Raw genomic sequence first — 14,638 nt, 5'->3', positions numbered from 1 at the left:
TTGCTTTTGCCGCTACTTAAGTGGGTTAAAAGTCACTTTTTAATTTTTAATTCGCTTCTCTCTCTTACAAAAAAGTTTAAAAAAATCAAAAATTAACTTTTAACCATCTTTTCAAAATACTCATAAAGGCAAAACGCTCATTATCATTACTTTTTCTCTCTAGAAATTGTTTTTTAAATATAAAAAACTTTCTAGTGAGTTTGAGATCAGCATAAAAAGAGATTATTTTTTTGGAATTGTTTGTCTCTAATATTTATTTTTTAAAATTTGTATTGAAATTTTATTTTGAGATCCATCATGTAAAATAATTTAAAGATTAAAAAAATCCCTATATTTTTCCATATATTTTTTAAAAAAATTTCTAATCTATCTAATCAAGTAAAATCTAAATATAAAATTTTAGTCATCATTTTGGATTTACTTTTTTTATATAAATTCTGCTTGTATAGTACTATTTTAAATTTTAAATTTTTTATAATTTATGGTATAAAAATAAGTTTAAAATATTGACTACATTAAGGGGAAGAATGATTTGAAAATTACTAAACCATCTGATGTTTTTTTGAGATGTCTATTTTTGAGAATTTCATAGGGAGAAAATGGTGACCATAATAAGTTGTTATTAAGGGAGCACCACGTGTGGGTACGTAGCTAAGAGGGTGTTTGGAATAATATATACTTTTTAAATTTTTATAAAAAGATGTATAAAAAATAAAAAAGATAATATAACCTAAATAAATATGCTAATAAAGAAAAAGGTGCTCAAGCCAAAAAAATTCAAATTTAAATCTTTGTTGTCCGTAGGTCAAAGTACTAAAACACTTTTTTGTCCATAAGGACAAGCTAGTGTAAAAATATCAAATTATCCATGTAACACTTTGTACTTCTTGGAATAGTGGAATTACTTTTGACACTCTTATTATTGTACTTGGAGCCTCTTTGGTTCATTTTGGGACATTGATTGAGGTTACATCATAATGGTAAAGTAAGATTGAACCAAAAATATTGATTCGGATAATTGTTCCATTAGTAGTTTTCACACTTTTGTCCATTTCTTTTTCCAAACTTTGAATTTGGATGTGAGGTTAGAACCATTAGAAATCTTGTTTCCGAGTCTTCGATTTGGACACAAGAATGACCTAACACGGAGTCCGAACAAGGAAGTTATAGCCGTTTAAAATTTGGATATTTGTGTTGAAAGCAAGTCCGCTCGAGCGGTCTGTGCGAATTTCAAAGATTCTAGGAGCTCTTTTTCATCGCTCAAGCCAAGTTTTGACCGCTCAAGTGGTCTGTTTGATATCAGGCACTTTAAAGTGAGTTTTTGGCCCAAATTTTTCATTCTTTCTTTCTCTCTTCTCTCTATCTCCTCCATATGTGAAACCCTAGAGCTCCAAACACTTGATTTCTCAAATTTTTACTTTAGAACCACCCTAGATTCTTCAAGGAGGTTGAAAAGGAAAGCTTAGATCAAGAGTTCTACAGATTGTTTCATAATTCCATCGAAGTTTCGAGTTAAGTTCTCATCCTTAGCTACCATTCTTGAGGTAGGGGTATCTTTAACTTATTATATCTTTAATTTGAGAACCACATGTGATAATTTCATTAGATATTCACCTTTGTATATATATATGTATGGATTGTGTTTGCTAATAAATGATTTAGAATGATATGGGCAATAATTCATGATTATGGATGAAATTATGTCTATTATTGAGGATTATTGTTGTTAATGATGAAAATTAGTCTCTAATTCATGAAAGAGAGAAAACCTATAATTTTTCACAAACCCTAGTTTTAAAACTTGTTCAATAAAGAGGGGTTTTGCTCAATTGATTTTTGAAACATGAAATTGGGCGTGTTTATTCGACTTTGAGTTGAAATATGAATTATTGGATTGTTATGAACTGAAATTATTAATGTGTATGAATGGTTGGAAGAGTAAAAAGGAAGTTTTGCCCAATTGGCCTCTAGAACCTAAAATTAAGTGTATTTACTTGACTTTGATGTTGGAAAGTTAGACATTGAGACTTTTACATCAAAACTAGAGATGATGATGGTTATGAATTAAAAAATCATCTCATTGTTGACATGTGAACTATTGAATTATTATGCATTGAAGTTACAGGGAAATTGAGATTTGGAAAATTCATGCACCATAAGCTTTTAAAATGTTATCTTGTGACTTTTAAAATGTTGGCGTATTGAAGGAGTTGAAAGGGGGAAAATAGTCTATGAGTTCGGGTAGTGAGTCGGGTGATTTTTCGAGTTGTGTATTGTATTTGGTACTCGCGCGAGGAGTCAAGGTGCCCAATTTCCCTGTCTGTGCATATCGCCGGACGAATGTAAGAAAATGGTTTTTGGGTGTCCACGTCCCCACCTTTCGAAGTCGGCAAATGTGAAAAAATGGTTTTTGGGTGTCCACGTCCCCGCCCGTTTCAGGAGTTAGCAAATGTGGAAAAACATGGTTTTTGAAAAATGTTTTTGGGTGTCCATGTCCCCGCCATTTCTGGAGTCGGCAAATGTGGAAGGGAAAAAGGTTTTTAGGTGCTCATCGCCCTGCCGTTTCCAGAGTCAGCAAATGTGGGACTATTTTAAGTATACAAAATCTATATCTATGTATGTATTTTGAATTACGGCTCTTACTTGGAATGTCATAGTATATTTACCGCCCCTGTGAAATCAGGAAATGCTAATTTAACCTTTACATTTACTCATTTCATACTCATACATAAAGGTATTTATACACATACATAATAAAATTTACTAAATGTTTGTATTGCATGATCATGTGTATTTCAATTAATTATATAATTTGTTAAATATACTTCCTGCTCACCCCAAAAACTATCCATTTCAGGAAATGAAGTTGACAAGCCTTTTTAATGATTTACCATGGAAAGCAATTTGAATGAAGCATGAATGATCACTTGTTTGATGTTTTGTGTTGAAGCCTTGAGGTTATTTTGTATAACTTCTTAGCTTTTGAACTGTTTCAATGTAACCGTGGATATAAACTGACCGTATTGAAATGTTTGAGAATAGTTCAATGGGGAAGAAGTGTTATGGAATTGTATTATTATTTCTTTATCTATGTTTGTATCTATGTGGATTAAGATAAGGGAACAAGATTTGAGAGGTGTTTTCCCCGGGGCATTACAACCCATTATATATATATATATATATATATATATATATATATATGTTAATACGGTCATTCACACATATTTTTCAACCCCCTCTCTCTACTCTCTCTCTCTTTTCCCTCTACTTTCTCTTTCTACTTCACTGTTACAGCAGAGTGCCTCTATCGTTTGCCTCTCCTCCATTTCTCATGGTCACTCCACCATCGCCTCCGCCACTCTCCTCTCCCCCTCTCTCACGACCGATTTACCACTGCCTCTGTCGTTCACTTCCCATCCTCCATCTCTCGTCACCACTCACCTCTCCTCCCTCTTTCATAACCAATCCACCACCGTCTCCACCGTTCGCCTCTCATCCCCTCTCTCTTGCCACCGCTCGCCTCGCCTCCCCCCAATTTCTCACGATCGATCCACCACCGCCTCTCATCTTCTATCTCTCTCTCTCTCTCTCAAAAATGGTTGTTAAGAAATGTTCATCGTGACTTAGATAAGCTTTCTATCGCCGATCTCTCTCTACTTCATCACCACCACCACCACAACTCTGAGAATGCCTAGGTCGATCAATTTCAACAATCTCATCTCTGTTAATCTCTACAACGTCATTGTTTGGTTGGGGTTTTCAAACACTTGATGTTCCTGGCATTCTAATCAATCTCAGCATCCTTAGAAGCGATCTCAGTTTCGAGGATTGGTGCAGATTTGGTCGGCAACATGGAGATCTAGTCGGAATTTAAGCTCATTTCGATTCTACTTATGTAATGATAATTAATTTGTGCTTGATTTTTGAATTTGTAACAGTAAAAGCAAGAGCAATAAATCAGAGAAGAGCTTGGAGTTGAGTAACTCCAAGTCCTGTTCTTCGACTCTAACAAACGACAATTGTTCTTCTGCAGAGGCTCGACGTCATCCGCTTAGGATAGTCGCTGTTGTTGCTCGTTATGATAACCCTACCTCGTATATTGCTTTAATTCTTTTATTATTATGTGTGATTATATATTTAGTGTGAAATAGCATGTTTAATTGTGTGAATTATATGATTTGACTTCCTATCTGTTGTTGTAAAACAAATCTATTGAAATTTACAACTTTGAATTGAAAATTGAAGGCCTTAGAAGTGTCAGAAACCAAAATTGAGTTAATATATGTGATCAGCCTAATTTTTAAGACCTAGTGTGAAGTTTGGTAAAATTTTGATTCAGAACGAATTAATTTGATTTAATTAGATTAACCCATAATTAGTTAAGTTTAAACTTGATTTAACTAAGTTAAGTCATAACTTATGGATAGACTAACCAAATTCGCTCACTTGTTGTCGGTGAAATCTAATTATAATGCGGATAAACTTGTCACGATGTATATAAATGAGATTGTTCGATTGCATGGTGTTCCAGTTTCGATTGTCTCTAACAGAGATCATAAATTTGTATCGAGATTTTGGCAAAGTTTATAGGACATAATGGGAATAGAGTTAAGGAACAATATGGCATTCCACCCATAAATTGATGGCCAGTCAGAAAGAACAATGCAAACATTGGAAGACATGCTCTGCATGTATGTTTTGGATTTTCAAGGGAATTGGGAGACTTATCTACCTTTGACAAAATTTGCGTATAACAATAGTTTCCACTCAAGTATAAGGATGGCACCATATGAAGCTTTGTACGGAAAGAAATTTCGGTCTCCAGTTTGTTGGACCAAAGCTGGTGAACGAGCATGTGTTTGGGCCTGAAATTGTACAAGTCACTACTAAGAAAATCAAGATCATTCAACAAAGGTTGAAAACCGCCCAAAGCTGACAAAAGAGTTACGTAGACCAAATGAGGAGGGATTTGGAATACGATGTTGGTGATCATGTCTTTATCAAAGTCACTCTGATGAAAGGGCAAACAGGATTTGGGAGAAAAGGAAAATTGGCACCTCGATACATACGGTTGTTCCAGATTTTGAAAAGATTGGGTCCGGTTGCCTATTGTGTTGCCTTGCCACCAGGTATGGAACAAATACATAATGTATTTCATGTGTTGATGTTGCGCAGTTACCTTCGGGATCCTTCTCATGTTATTGACCATCATCGAATTACCTTGGATGACAATATAGTGTATGAAGAAAAGCCAATTCAAATTCTTGATCTACAAGTAAAGCAGTTGAGGAACAAGATAATCCCAATGGTGAAGGTTGAATTGACAAAACATTATGGAAAGGAAGTCACGTGGGAAGGGAGGATGAAATGAAACAGCGATATCTAGATTTGTTTCCGACTTAAGGTAACACAAGTTTGGAGTACCAAACTTCCTAAAAGGGGAAGACTGTGATAACCCTACCCCGTATTTTGCTTTAATTCTTTTATTATTATGTGTGATTATATATTTGGTGTGAAATTGCATGTTTAATTGTGTGAATTATATTATTTGACTTCCTATCTGTTGTTGTAGAACAAATCTATTGAAATTTACAACTTTGAACTGAAATTTGAAGGAATTAAAGGCATTAGAAACCAAAACTGAGTTAATACCTGTGATCAGCCTAATTTTTAAGACCTAGTGTGAGGTTTGGTAAAAATTTGATTCAGAATGAATTAATTTGATTTAATTAGATTAATCCATAATTAGTTAAGTTTAAACTTGATTTAACTAAGTTAAGTCAGAAGTGTAAGGAGTTATGTATATATATATAATGGAATAGACTTTACTTAAGCCTTGTAGTCAATATAACTCAACAAAAACCTTGTTGGAGAAAAACCTAAGGAAGAAAAGGAGAGAAGAAAGAGGGATTCAACCTAGAAGCTTGAAGACTTGAACAATTGGTAGAGAATTCAAGGATCTAGCTCAAGGTATGTATGATCCAACAAAAACACGTGAATTAAATCTTCAATTACTCAAAATTAAGACTCAAAATGGAGCTTAAACACTCAAATGAGTTAGGGTTTTGAATCAAAGGTTTAAAATGAACTATATTCATGAATTTGAACTTTAATCCTTTGGATTTGCTTGATTTAAGGGTTAATTCCTTTGAATTTACTTTACTTGAGTTTGATGGTGAGAATTTGAGCCTTGATCTCTAGATTTGGTATGTTTTGAACACAAAAAGGTACATACAAGTGGAGATCTAGTTGAATTGGGAAGAAAATTAAGGAATCTTGGAAGCTAGGGTTAGGATGGTGGAATTTAAGCAAGTTTTAATTCAATTAAGATTGAGTTACACTTTAATTAGGTATATATATCATGCTTTTGAAGTGGATTTGCATGAAAAAAGGCTTGAAAATGAGTTTGGAAGCTTGGAATTGTTTACCGAGATTGTATTTGTGCCATGTTGTATAGGTAGTTTGCAAAAAGGATCACTGCGTGGCCAAGATCACTGTGAGCAATAGTATTGTAATTAGATTCTGATTAACTTATGATTGTTATATGTTTTGAAAGTTGTATTGGATACGTCATGATCGAACTACTTATGATTGCTATATATTCTGAAGTTGTATTGGATACATCATGATTGAAGATTACGAATTTGAATTGAAATCTGTTATAAGTGGGCCTGAGGTCATTCTGTTACATGTGAGCCTGAGGTCGTTCTGTTATATGTGGACCCGAGATCGTTCTGTTATACGTAGGCCCGAAGACATTTTGTTCTATGCTGGGCCTGAAGCCGTTTTATAAGTTGTGGTTCTGAGGCAGTTCTGTGAATATGAGATGGATAATGAACTGAATGCTTCAACTTGAATAGTGTGGTATTATATTAACGTGTTTCCTTTAAACACAAGCCATCCATTTATGTTTCTCTGCTTTACTATTATTCACTGAACGTTACTCACTTTTATGGTGTATGTATGTAAGTGGGCAGCAGGAAGATCAGCCTCTGGGTTAGGACAAGATCTGCTTTTGTGAACCTGTCTTGTCAGGCCCACTTGATGGCGTTTTGGTCATGTTAGTTGATGCTAAGTTTTATGTTAAGCCTTTGCATGGTTTTTGTCAGGATGGTTTTGTGGTCTTGTAACTAAATGATAAAGATTTTATTGTATATAAGTTATGTTGGAAACCATGATATGTATTTTAAGGTATATAATCTGATCATCTAGGCATTGCTCAACGGACATTATGTTTATATTATTTGCTTTCGATTAGGCCTCATGATTAAAACTATTTTGTGTTTAGTATGAGGCTGTAAGTAATCGAGGGATTGCTGGCCAGTTATGGTCCAAACTTTTAGAGGCTAGTTTGGGTCATGACACTCGTTGTCATTTGATGAATCTTACGGTGATCACAACTTTATGGATTTTGTATTGAATGGTAGTTGTGAATTGATTATTTTTTGTTCCGATCATATTTATGATTTGAGGCTCTATTTGTTTAGAATTTGATTTTGTGCTGGTAAGTCAAGTTTAATGCGATTCGTAACCTCTGTGTTTCTCAAATGATTTTCAAATTTCAATCAGAATGCGTTTGGTAGTTTTTGAAGGTGCTATTGCAATTAGTTCACTTTTGATTGAAGCTCTGGTTTATTGCATTTTGAATTTGGTTTTGAGTTGCATGAAGGTCAATGTGAATTTCAATCATAAAGATTTAAATATCAACAGATAAAAAAATATCAAAGGACTTTTCACAAATAAAAAAATAAACAAATATATAGGAATTGAACAGATAAAAATTTTTGATGGTGGCTATTGTTGAGAAGGGTTAAAACACACACACAAACACACACACACAGAGCGCAAAGATTTCAACAGATTCAAAAAAATTTGAACAGATAAAAAAATTCAACAGATAAAAAATTTGAACAGATAAAAAAATTCAACATATAAAAAATTTAAACAGATAAAAAAATTTGAACTGATCGGAAATTTAACAAACAAAAAATTTCAATAGATAAAAATAATTTCAACAGATAATCAACAAAAAGTCAAACAGATAAAAAAGCCAAGGGGTAAAATTAAAAACAAAATGTTCTATAGGATTTTTCACAAAATTATTTCACAAAGTGTGAACTTGTCATAAAAATAAAAATAAAAAAATCTCTTAAATTTAGGCCCTATTTGATTCCAATATATAAAGGGTGAGATTGGATATTATATACTGTGGGGTCCATATATCCCATGTTTGCAAAATTTTTTTAGAGAAGATATAATATACTATGGGATTGTATATCCTCCAAAATTTGTGGATATACAATACCACCCTCCTCTCATTATATCATATCCCCTGGGCTGGGATATGAATTAAAATTCCAATTTACCCTCTCGTCTATCTAATATACACACACACTAGAGTTCAACAAAACATATGCTACTCAATACATCTAGCAAAGAAGAAGAGCTCTGGTTTTGTGCAAGTATAGATCTACTCAATTTTCTGGCCATTTTCCGTTGGCAAAGCTTTTTTTCGGTGATAATCATCGTTTCCCTCTACTTTGCTCTCTTTTTTTTGATTTTCTGGTTTTGGGTTTTCCTTGTATGATTTTTATCTAAAGCATTTGTAGCCTTTCCATTGATTTTTGTTCAATCTGAACTTTCTAAACCCTTTTTTTATTTATACAAAGGGTTTGTTCAATCTGGTCCTTTTTGTAATCTTTGACAAAACAGTGAGTATGTTAATTTGTCTCTATTTTATTGTTTGTGGATATATTTATATTGATTATGTCTCTTTTTTTTTAGGGAGCGGGGGGAGGGGGGGCTTTGATTCAAGCAATAATAATAATAATAATATCTTTTTAGGCTTTATTTGGGTTGTTGTTTAAAATCAAAGGATTGAGAGAGGTTGCATATAACTAATTTGCTTTAATTTTTTCCCCCATTCTTGTACATATATGACTTGTGTTTGATAGTGTTCATTTATAGAAGACAATAAAAATTTGTTTGTTTTGTATGTAAAAATCTAGGGATTTGATTGAATCAAACTCTTCACATAAAAATAAATAAATAAATAATAATCTATGAAAAGCTTGATTTTTTTACATAATCAGATTTTTATATATTGGGAAATGTAGTTTAAAGATTGATTTTTGTTGTAGTTGAATAACCCTTCTTCTTCAATGCTTTTTGTTTTTATATGTTTTTGATCTAGAAAACAATTATATATCTATATACAAACAAAAAATATTAATCTATAAATATAGCATAACAAACAAAAAATTAGTTCTCAGATTTTTTAAAATTTTTTTTGTTATAGCTTAATAATCTAATTGTATGCTTCTTGTGGGTATGCTTCTGTTGGCTTTTTGGCTTTTCGAAGGGTATTTTTGTGAATGTGAGCGTGCCAGCAAGGATCAATCAGTCCTTACAGAAATTGTGATTGCCAACCAATTATCAGACGATTGTGTTTTAGTTCTTTTCAGCCTCAATGAAGAGGACTTTTACTGGTGGCTTGACTTAGGAGAAGTTAAGAGAAATAACAGTAATATGAAGAACAATTGAAGTATTTCATAAAAATGAACACTTACAATGGTCCGAACTCAGCCTCGAAGAGGTTTACAACAGCAATTTACTTGAATCTACTTGAAGCTACTCCTATGAATCGAAGTGCAGTGCGGGTATTTAAAGTGCTGGTATTTAAAGAACAGGTATTTAAAGACTGGAAATGTAAAAGACTGGAAAGGAAAATATATGAAGTAAATGACTGATTTGTATGATCTGCCTCCTTTTTCTCCTGGGGGCTGCCCTGCTATTTATACTCGTCAGTGATGACCTTCGAACTGCACTTCGAACTGTCGAACTGCTCCTCCATGATCGCTGATCATGCTTCCTTACAAGTAGCTCCATTACGTCATTAATGGCAGTTGAGTTTCCCTCTCGTACTTGAATTTGAATATGAGTAACCGTTGAAGCCATGTCATCTTGCATCCCGTTATTGATCCAGTGTTACTCAGATCACGTGAGGACCAATATCTATTGCCACGTGTACGATCAGGATTGAAGGCTTGAATAACCTTCCTTTATTACCCTTATTCTGCCACGTGTCGAACTGTAACTGGCTTTTACAAAATATGTAGCCAACATTACCCCCCGCACTAATATACCCAATATTTGGCGATATTAGTGGATTACAGTTTTCCCGCGCCTCTAGAACGTGTATGGAGTCCATATTCTGGAAACACAACTGTTATCCATTTGGAGATCATCTGCATTAACTCGTCGAACATCCCAATACCTTAGTATTCGAACAGGCTATGGCTGCATCAACTTCCCTTTCTATTGATCAAGCATATGAAGAGCCTTTGAGTGATGTTGTTCCCCCTCGAAAGAACCTCCACGCATTCATTAGCCACCTTTACCCGCCCTTCTCTATTCAGGTAATGGAGGCTTTTGCAGATTATAAACCTTTGGACTATGAACACATTGCCTTTAATCCCTTGGTTTACAAACTTACAGATACAAAGAGTTCTTCCCCTAAGCTCCCTTTGTATTCTGACCGAACTACCCTCAAGCCTTTGCTTCGACAAGTTGCAAATATGGATCTAGGAAACTCTTCTTCACAGACCTCTACATGGGATGAAACTGTGACCTCTTCATCCTCTGGGGCTTCTGGCTGGACAAGCTGGTCAACTCTTGAGACTTATGATTTAAGGGAGCGAATCAATCACCATTTTGTTGAGTTTACTGACCCCTTGGAGTTTCCCTCCTACGCTCGAAGCTCAGTGGTCTACCCTTACGTGCCCATTGACCTTCGACGTAGCTTGGAGGAGAATCTGCTTGTGGCTTGGTATACTTCTTCCATGCCTACAAAGATAATGCACCCTGCCCAGCGTCCAGAAGAAGCACAAGGGTACACCCCTTCATTCTTAGCCAATAAGGCGAAAATTTGTTCTTCTGATTGGCTTGATTACATTAATGCCTTTGTTCCTCCTGCTCCCATGCCATCTCCCATAATAGAGGCATCCACACCCTCTTCTGCATCTTCTGAGATAGAGACATCTACTCCCTCCCCTTTGTCTTCTGAAGCAGAGCCATCTACTCTCTTCCCATCTTCCGAAGCAGGATCATCTTCTCCTTCTCCTTCTCTCATTCTTTCCTGGACAGAGAAACTAAGACTTGCCCTTCCAATGGACAAAGTTTTTCCACCTTATCAACCTCCGTTACCCCCTTCTCCAGCCGAGCGAAAGCAAGCTCAACTTTTGCTCGCGGCTTTCTCCTACCTGCCCTTCAATGTTCTTGAGGATGACATTCCTCTTAAGAACTTTCAATGGGCTTGTGATGTCCTGACTAGGGGTCATGTCCTCAACCCTCTTGCTCAAGCAGAGCTTCATTTGTTTTTGGACCAACTCCCAGTGCTCCTCTACTGGCATCGGAATTCTAAGATCACCATCCAAAATCTGGATCAACTTTTATCTCTCCGAATTCATGCCCAGTATGAAGCAGAGAATTTTATCGAAGAGTTCGATGACTTCAGGAATAGAGATTCTGCGTACTGGGATGATTTGGTTATAGATGAATTGGAACAAAAATCGAGGGAAGAGGCTTTCGAAACAAAGGCTGAAGAACTCTATTATGAAGTGAGAGCTCATCAGCTTATGCAATCAACTTTAGAAGAGATAGAAGAAATAATAAAGAAAGAACAGAAATTTATTGACCATTGCTGGACAAAATTTCATGACCTTGTTATTTATTCTATTCCTTATTTTTATGAGCTTGAATTTGTACCCAGATAGGGTTACTTAATGTAATCGTCTTGGCTTTAATATAAACAAAGTCTTTCTGTATTTAACACTATTTGACTTTGTTTCCTTTTATCTTTAACAGCTAACTCGTAACTTCGAATTTGAACAATCTCACCCTTCGAATCAATTGTTTAATGAAGTACTAAAAGAACCAATCATGTCTTTTTCCAATTTATGGAGTAAAATTGACAATTCTGGCAGATATTATTTTAGTACTTCGATTTCAATGACTTTACTCTTCAACACTAACTGTAACCAATATATGGTCATGGTTGATAAAGCCAATCAATTTTAAACTGATCTCTTTTGGCTTCGAAGGGCAACCTATGGCAATTCCTTCTTGCTCATATAGAAACCAATGATTGGTCTTGGATGTTTCGAACAGTGCCCATTTTCCTTAAAGAGTCCTAGGGTTTGCTTCGAATATTGTCATTTTGACTGATAACCTTCAAACAGGTCTTTGGATTTTTGAAGTAGACCAATACTTTGAGCATTCAAGCATTTTTAAGCATGTAGTATGCTCCGAACAGCGTTTCTCATACTCAGAGAATACTAGGGTTTGCTCCGAAGGTCGTTACTTTGATTTATAACCCCTAAACAGACCCATAATCAAGCAATTTAGCACCTTTAAGCATATACTAGGCTTCGAAGCCGACTTATGTATTTCGAAGCCGTTGTTATTTGATTTTTTGACGCTAAGATCTTGTTTTCGAAGCCAAATATTTCATTTCGAAGCTGGCCCCAATCCCCGGAATAAGCTCTTCCCTCCAAAACTATCAATATTGGAAGAAATTCCTCGCATTCATACTTTTAGTACTTAACGACTTACGGGGTATAATTTCGAACACAAAGGTTTTAAAACCCTCTCGTTTCGTGTTCCGAAATCTCTTGCCTTTTACAAACCCTTCTCTCTACTGGTTCTTCTGATCTTCTTTGCTCTTCTTTTGCTTACTACCAATGGATCCCTCCCCTCTAAAAGTACTTGCTGGTGACCATATCAGCCCTACCATGGCTTTGAAATATTGTATCGATGAAGAAATCAGCAAGCTGACATCTGGTGAGTCAAGTAACATCGATGGTCGTCTTTTCGTTCCTCGCCACAGCAACAAACAGGAGTACGTCCTAGGTCCTATCTTCCGGGAGGCTCCTGCTCAACTCCCAGCTCTGTACCCTCATTTGGAGGACCATTTCCTTCTCTACGAAGGAAGGCTTGATTGGGGAAATTGGAGGGTAAATCGTCCTCATCGTTGCTTGCCGACATTGAAGACTGAATGGGAAGAATGGTATGACAGAGTGGTGCCTGCGAGAGAAGATGACCTGCAAGAGCTTTATATCCTCGATGCCCTTCGACTTTCCAGGTTCATTATTCCTGAAGACCCCTTTTTGATTCCTGCTGCCTTATGTTTTTGGAATATGGCTTTCAATTTCTTCCAGTTTCGGTGCGGTATGATGGCCCCCACCGTTCTTGATATTTGCCATCTCCTAGGGCTTTCACCCCATGGTTCTCCTTTTACTCCCAATTATCCAGACCTTCCTGTCAAATTTTCTCTTCCAGCCCTAAGCTCTTCTTATAGTGACTTCGTAAAGGCTGAAAATAAGAGAGAAGGTCCTGTGCGGGACAGAGAACTCTTCTCCTTCATATTATACTGGTTATGCAAATTCCTCTTTTGCATCTCATCTCAAAGGATTATGCCTGAGTTTGCTCCACTTGCGAAGGCACTCATCTTGAAGAAACATATCGCTCTTGCTCCTTATCTTCTAGGTCATGTCTACAGAACCTGCTCCCAATTTTGCGAAAAACCCCTCGATGCTAACCAAGGAGGTCCCCTCTGGGTGCTCCAACTCTGGCTCTTTGCTTATTTCACTGACCTACATCCCAAGTGTTTAGGATTCCTTGTTTAGGATCCTAGTACTTACGGGGAAAAATATGCCAGGATTGCCCTTTACCCTGCTTCCTTTGCTTATTACTTTACCTTCTTTTATCAACTTCCTATCTCTCCATCTGCTTCCTTCTTTTGTCCTTTCGAAGCCAATAGAGGGCCAACCTGGCTACAATCTTTTCTGGCTGATAAGGAATGTTCCACTTCTCCCCACAAAGATATGTGGGCCTCTATATTATTACCAAGGGAGCTGTTCATTGGCACTCTGAACCCTCGAGCCTATAAATGCATATCTGAGGTATACTGCCCTTCTCAATTTGCAAGGCAATTTGGGCTCTCTCAAGGGATACCTGTTCCTCTTTGCAGTCTCTCAAATGTCCATCTCACTGCCAGGGATTTGAGAATACCCAAATCCAAGCCAGAGGCAGCAGTACTCAGACTGCTGAAGGAATTGAGTGAATTTCAATTTATCCCCTTTCGCCCCTTTGGCTCAGTTTTAAAAAGGTTTAAGAACTGGTGGACAGCCAATATGGAAGTGCGCCTCTCTGTACACCCTCATGACTTGTTGGTGGGGTTGGGATTGCCTTCGAAGGATAAGCCAACAACAGCCCAGGACACTTCTCCCCCTTCTGAAGTTGTCACCACCACTCCTGCCACTTTACCCCTTCCAGCCAGGGTTACTAGAGCTGCTTCGAAGAAGGGTGAGTATCTTCAAGTTCTTCTCCTCCCCTTTTATTTCTGAATCTTTTGTTGGTTTCCTTATACTCATGCTTTTGGTGTAGGGTCTCCACAAGAAGAATCTCCCAAGAGAGCAGAGACTTTAGCTATTCTCAAGAAGAAACAATAACAAAAAACAAAAAGGAGACTAGTCCTTCCTCCTGAAGTACCTGAATCTCTTGAAGAAGAAAGAGAGGTTGAGCCAGAGAAGGAAGTGCCCTTACAAAGAACAAAGAGACAAAAAGTAGCTGTTTCTTC

The 14,638-nt window shown here is 36.3% G+C and overlaps 1 protein-coding gene across 1 annotated transcript; it reads left to right on the top strand.

Annotated features, from left to right (window-relative positions):
- Positions 1-4,957: 4,957 nt before the first annotated feature.
- LOC145805523 (uncharacterized) lies at positions 4,958-5,371 on the top strand. The gene has a single exon (XM_082900678.1). The coding sequence runs from the start codon at positions 4,958-4,960 to the stop codon at positions 5,369-5,371; it is 414 nt and encodes a 137-aa protein (XP_082756804.1).
- The last annotated feature ends 9,267 nt before the right edge of the window (positions 5,372-14,638 follow it).

This window comes from Camellia sinensis, chromosome 13 (assembly GCF_055761805.1).
Source record: "Camellia sinensis isolate YWXY chromosome 13, ASM5576180v1, whole genome shotgun sequence".
In the NCBI taxonomy this organism is placed as follows: Eukaryota; Viridiplantae; Streptophyta; class Magnoliopsida; order Ericales; family Theaceae; genus Camellia; species Camellia sinensis.
Note: the sequence above shows the minus strand (reverse complement) of the source record. Positions and strands in the feature narration are given on the sequence as shown.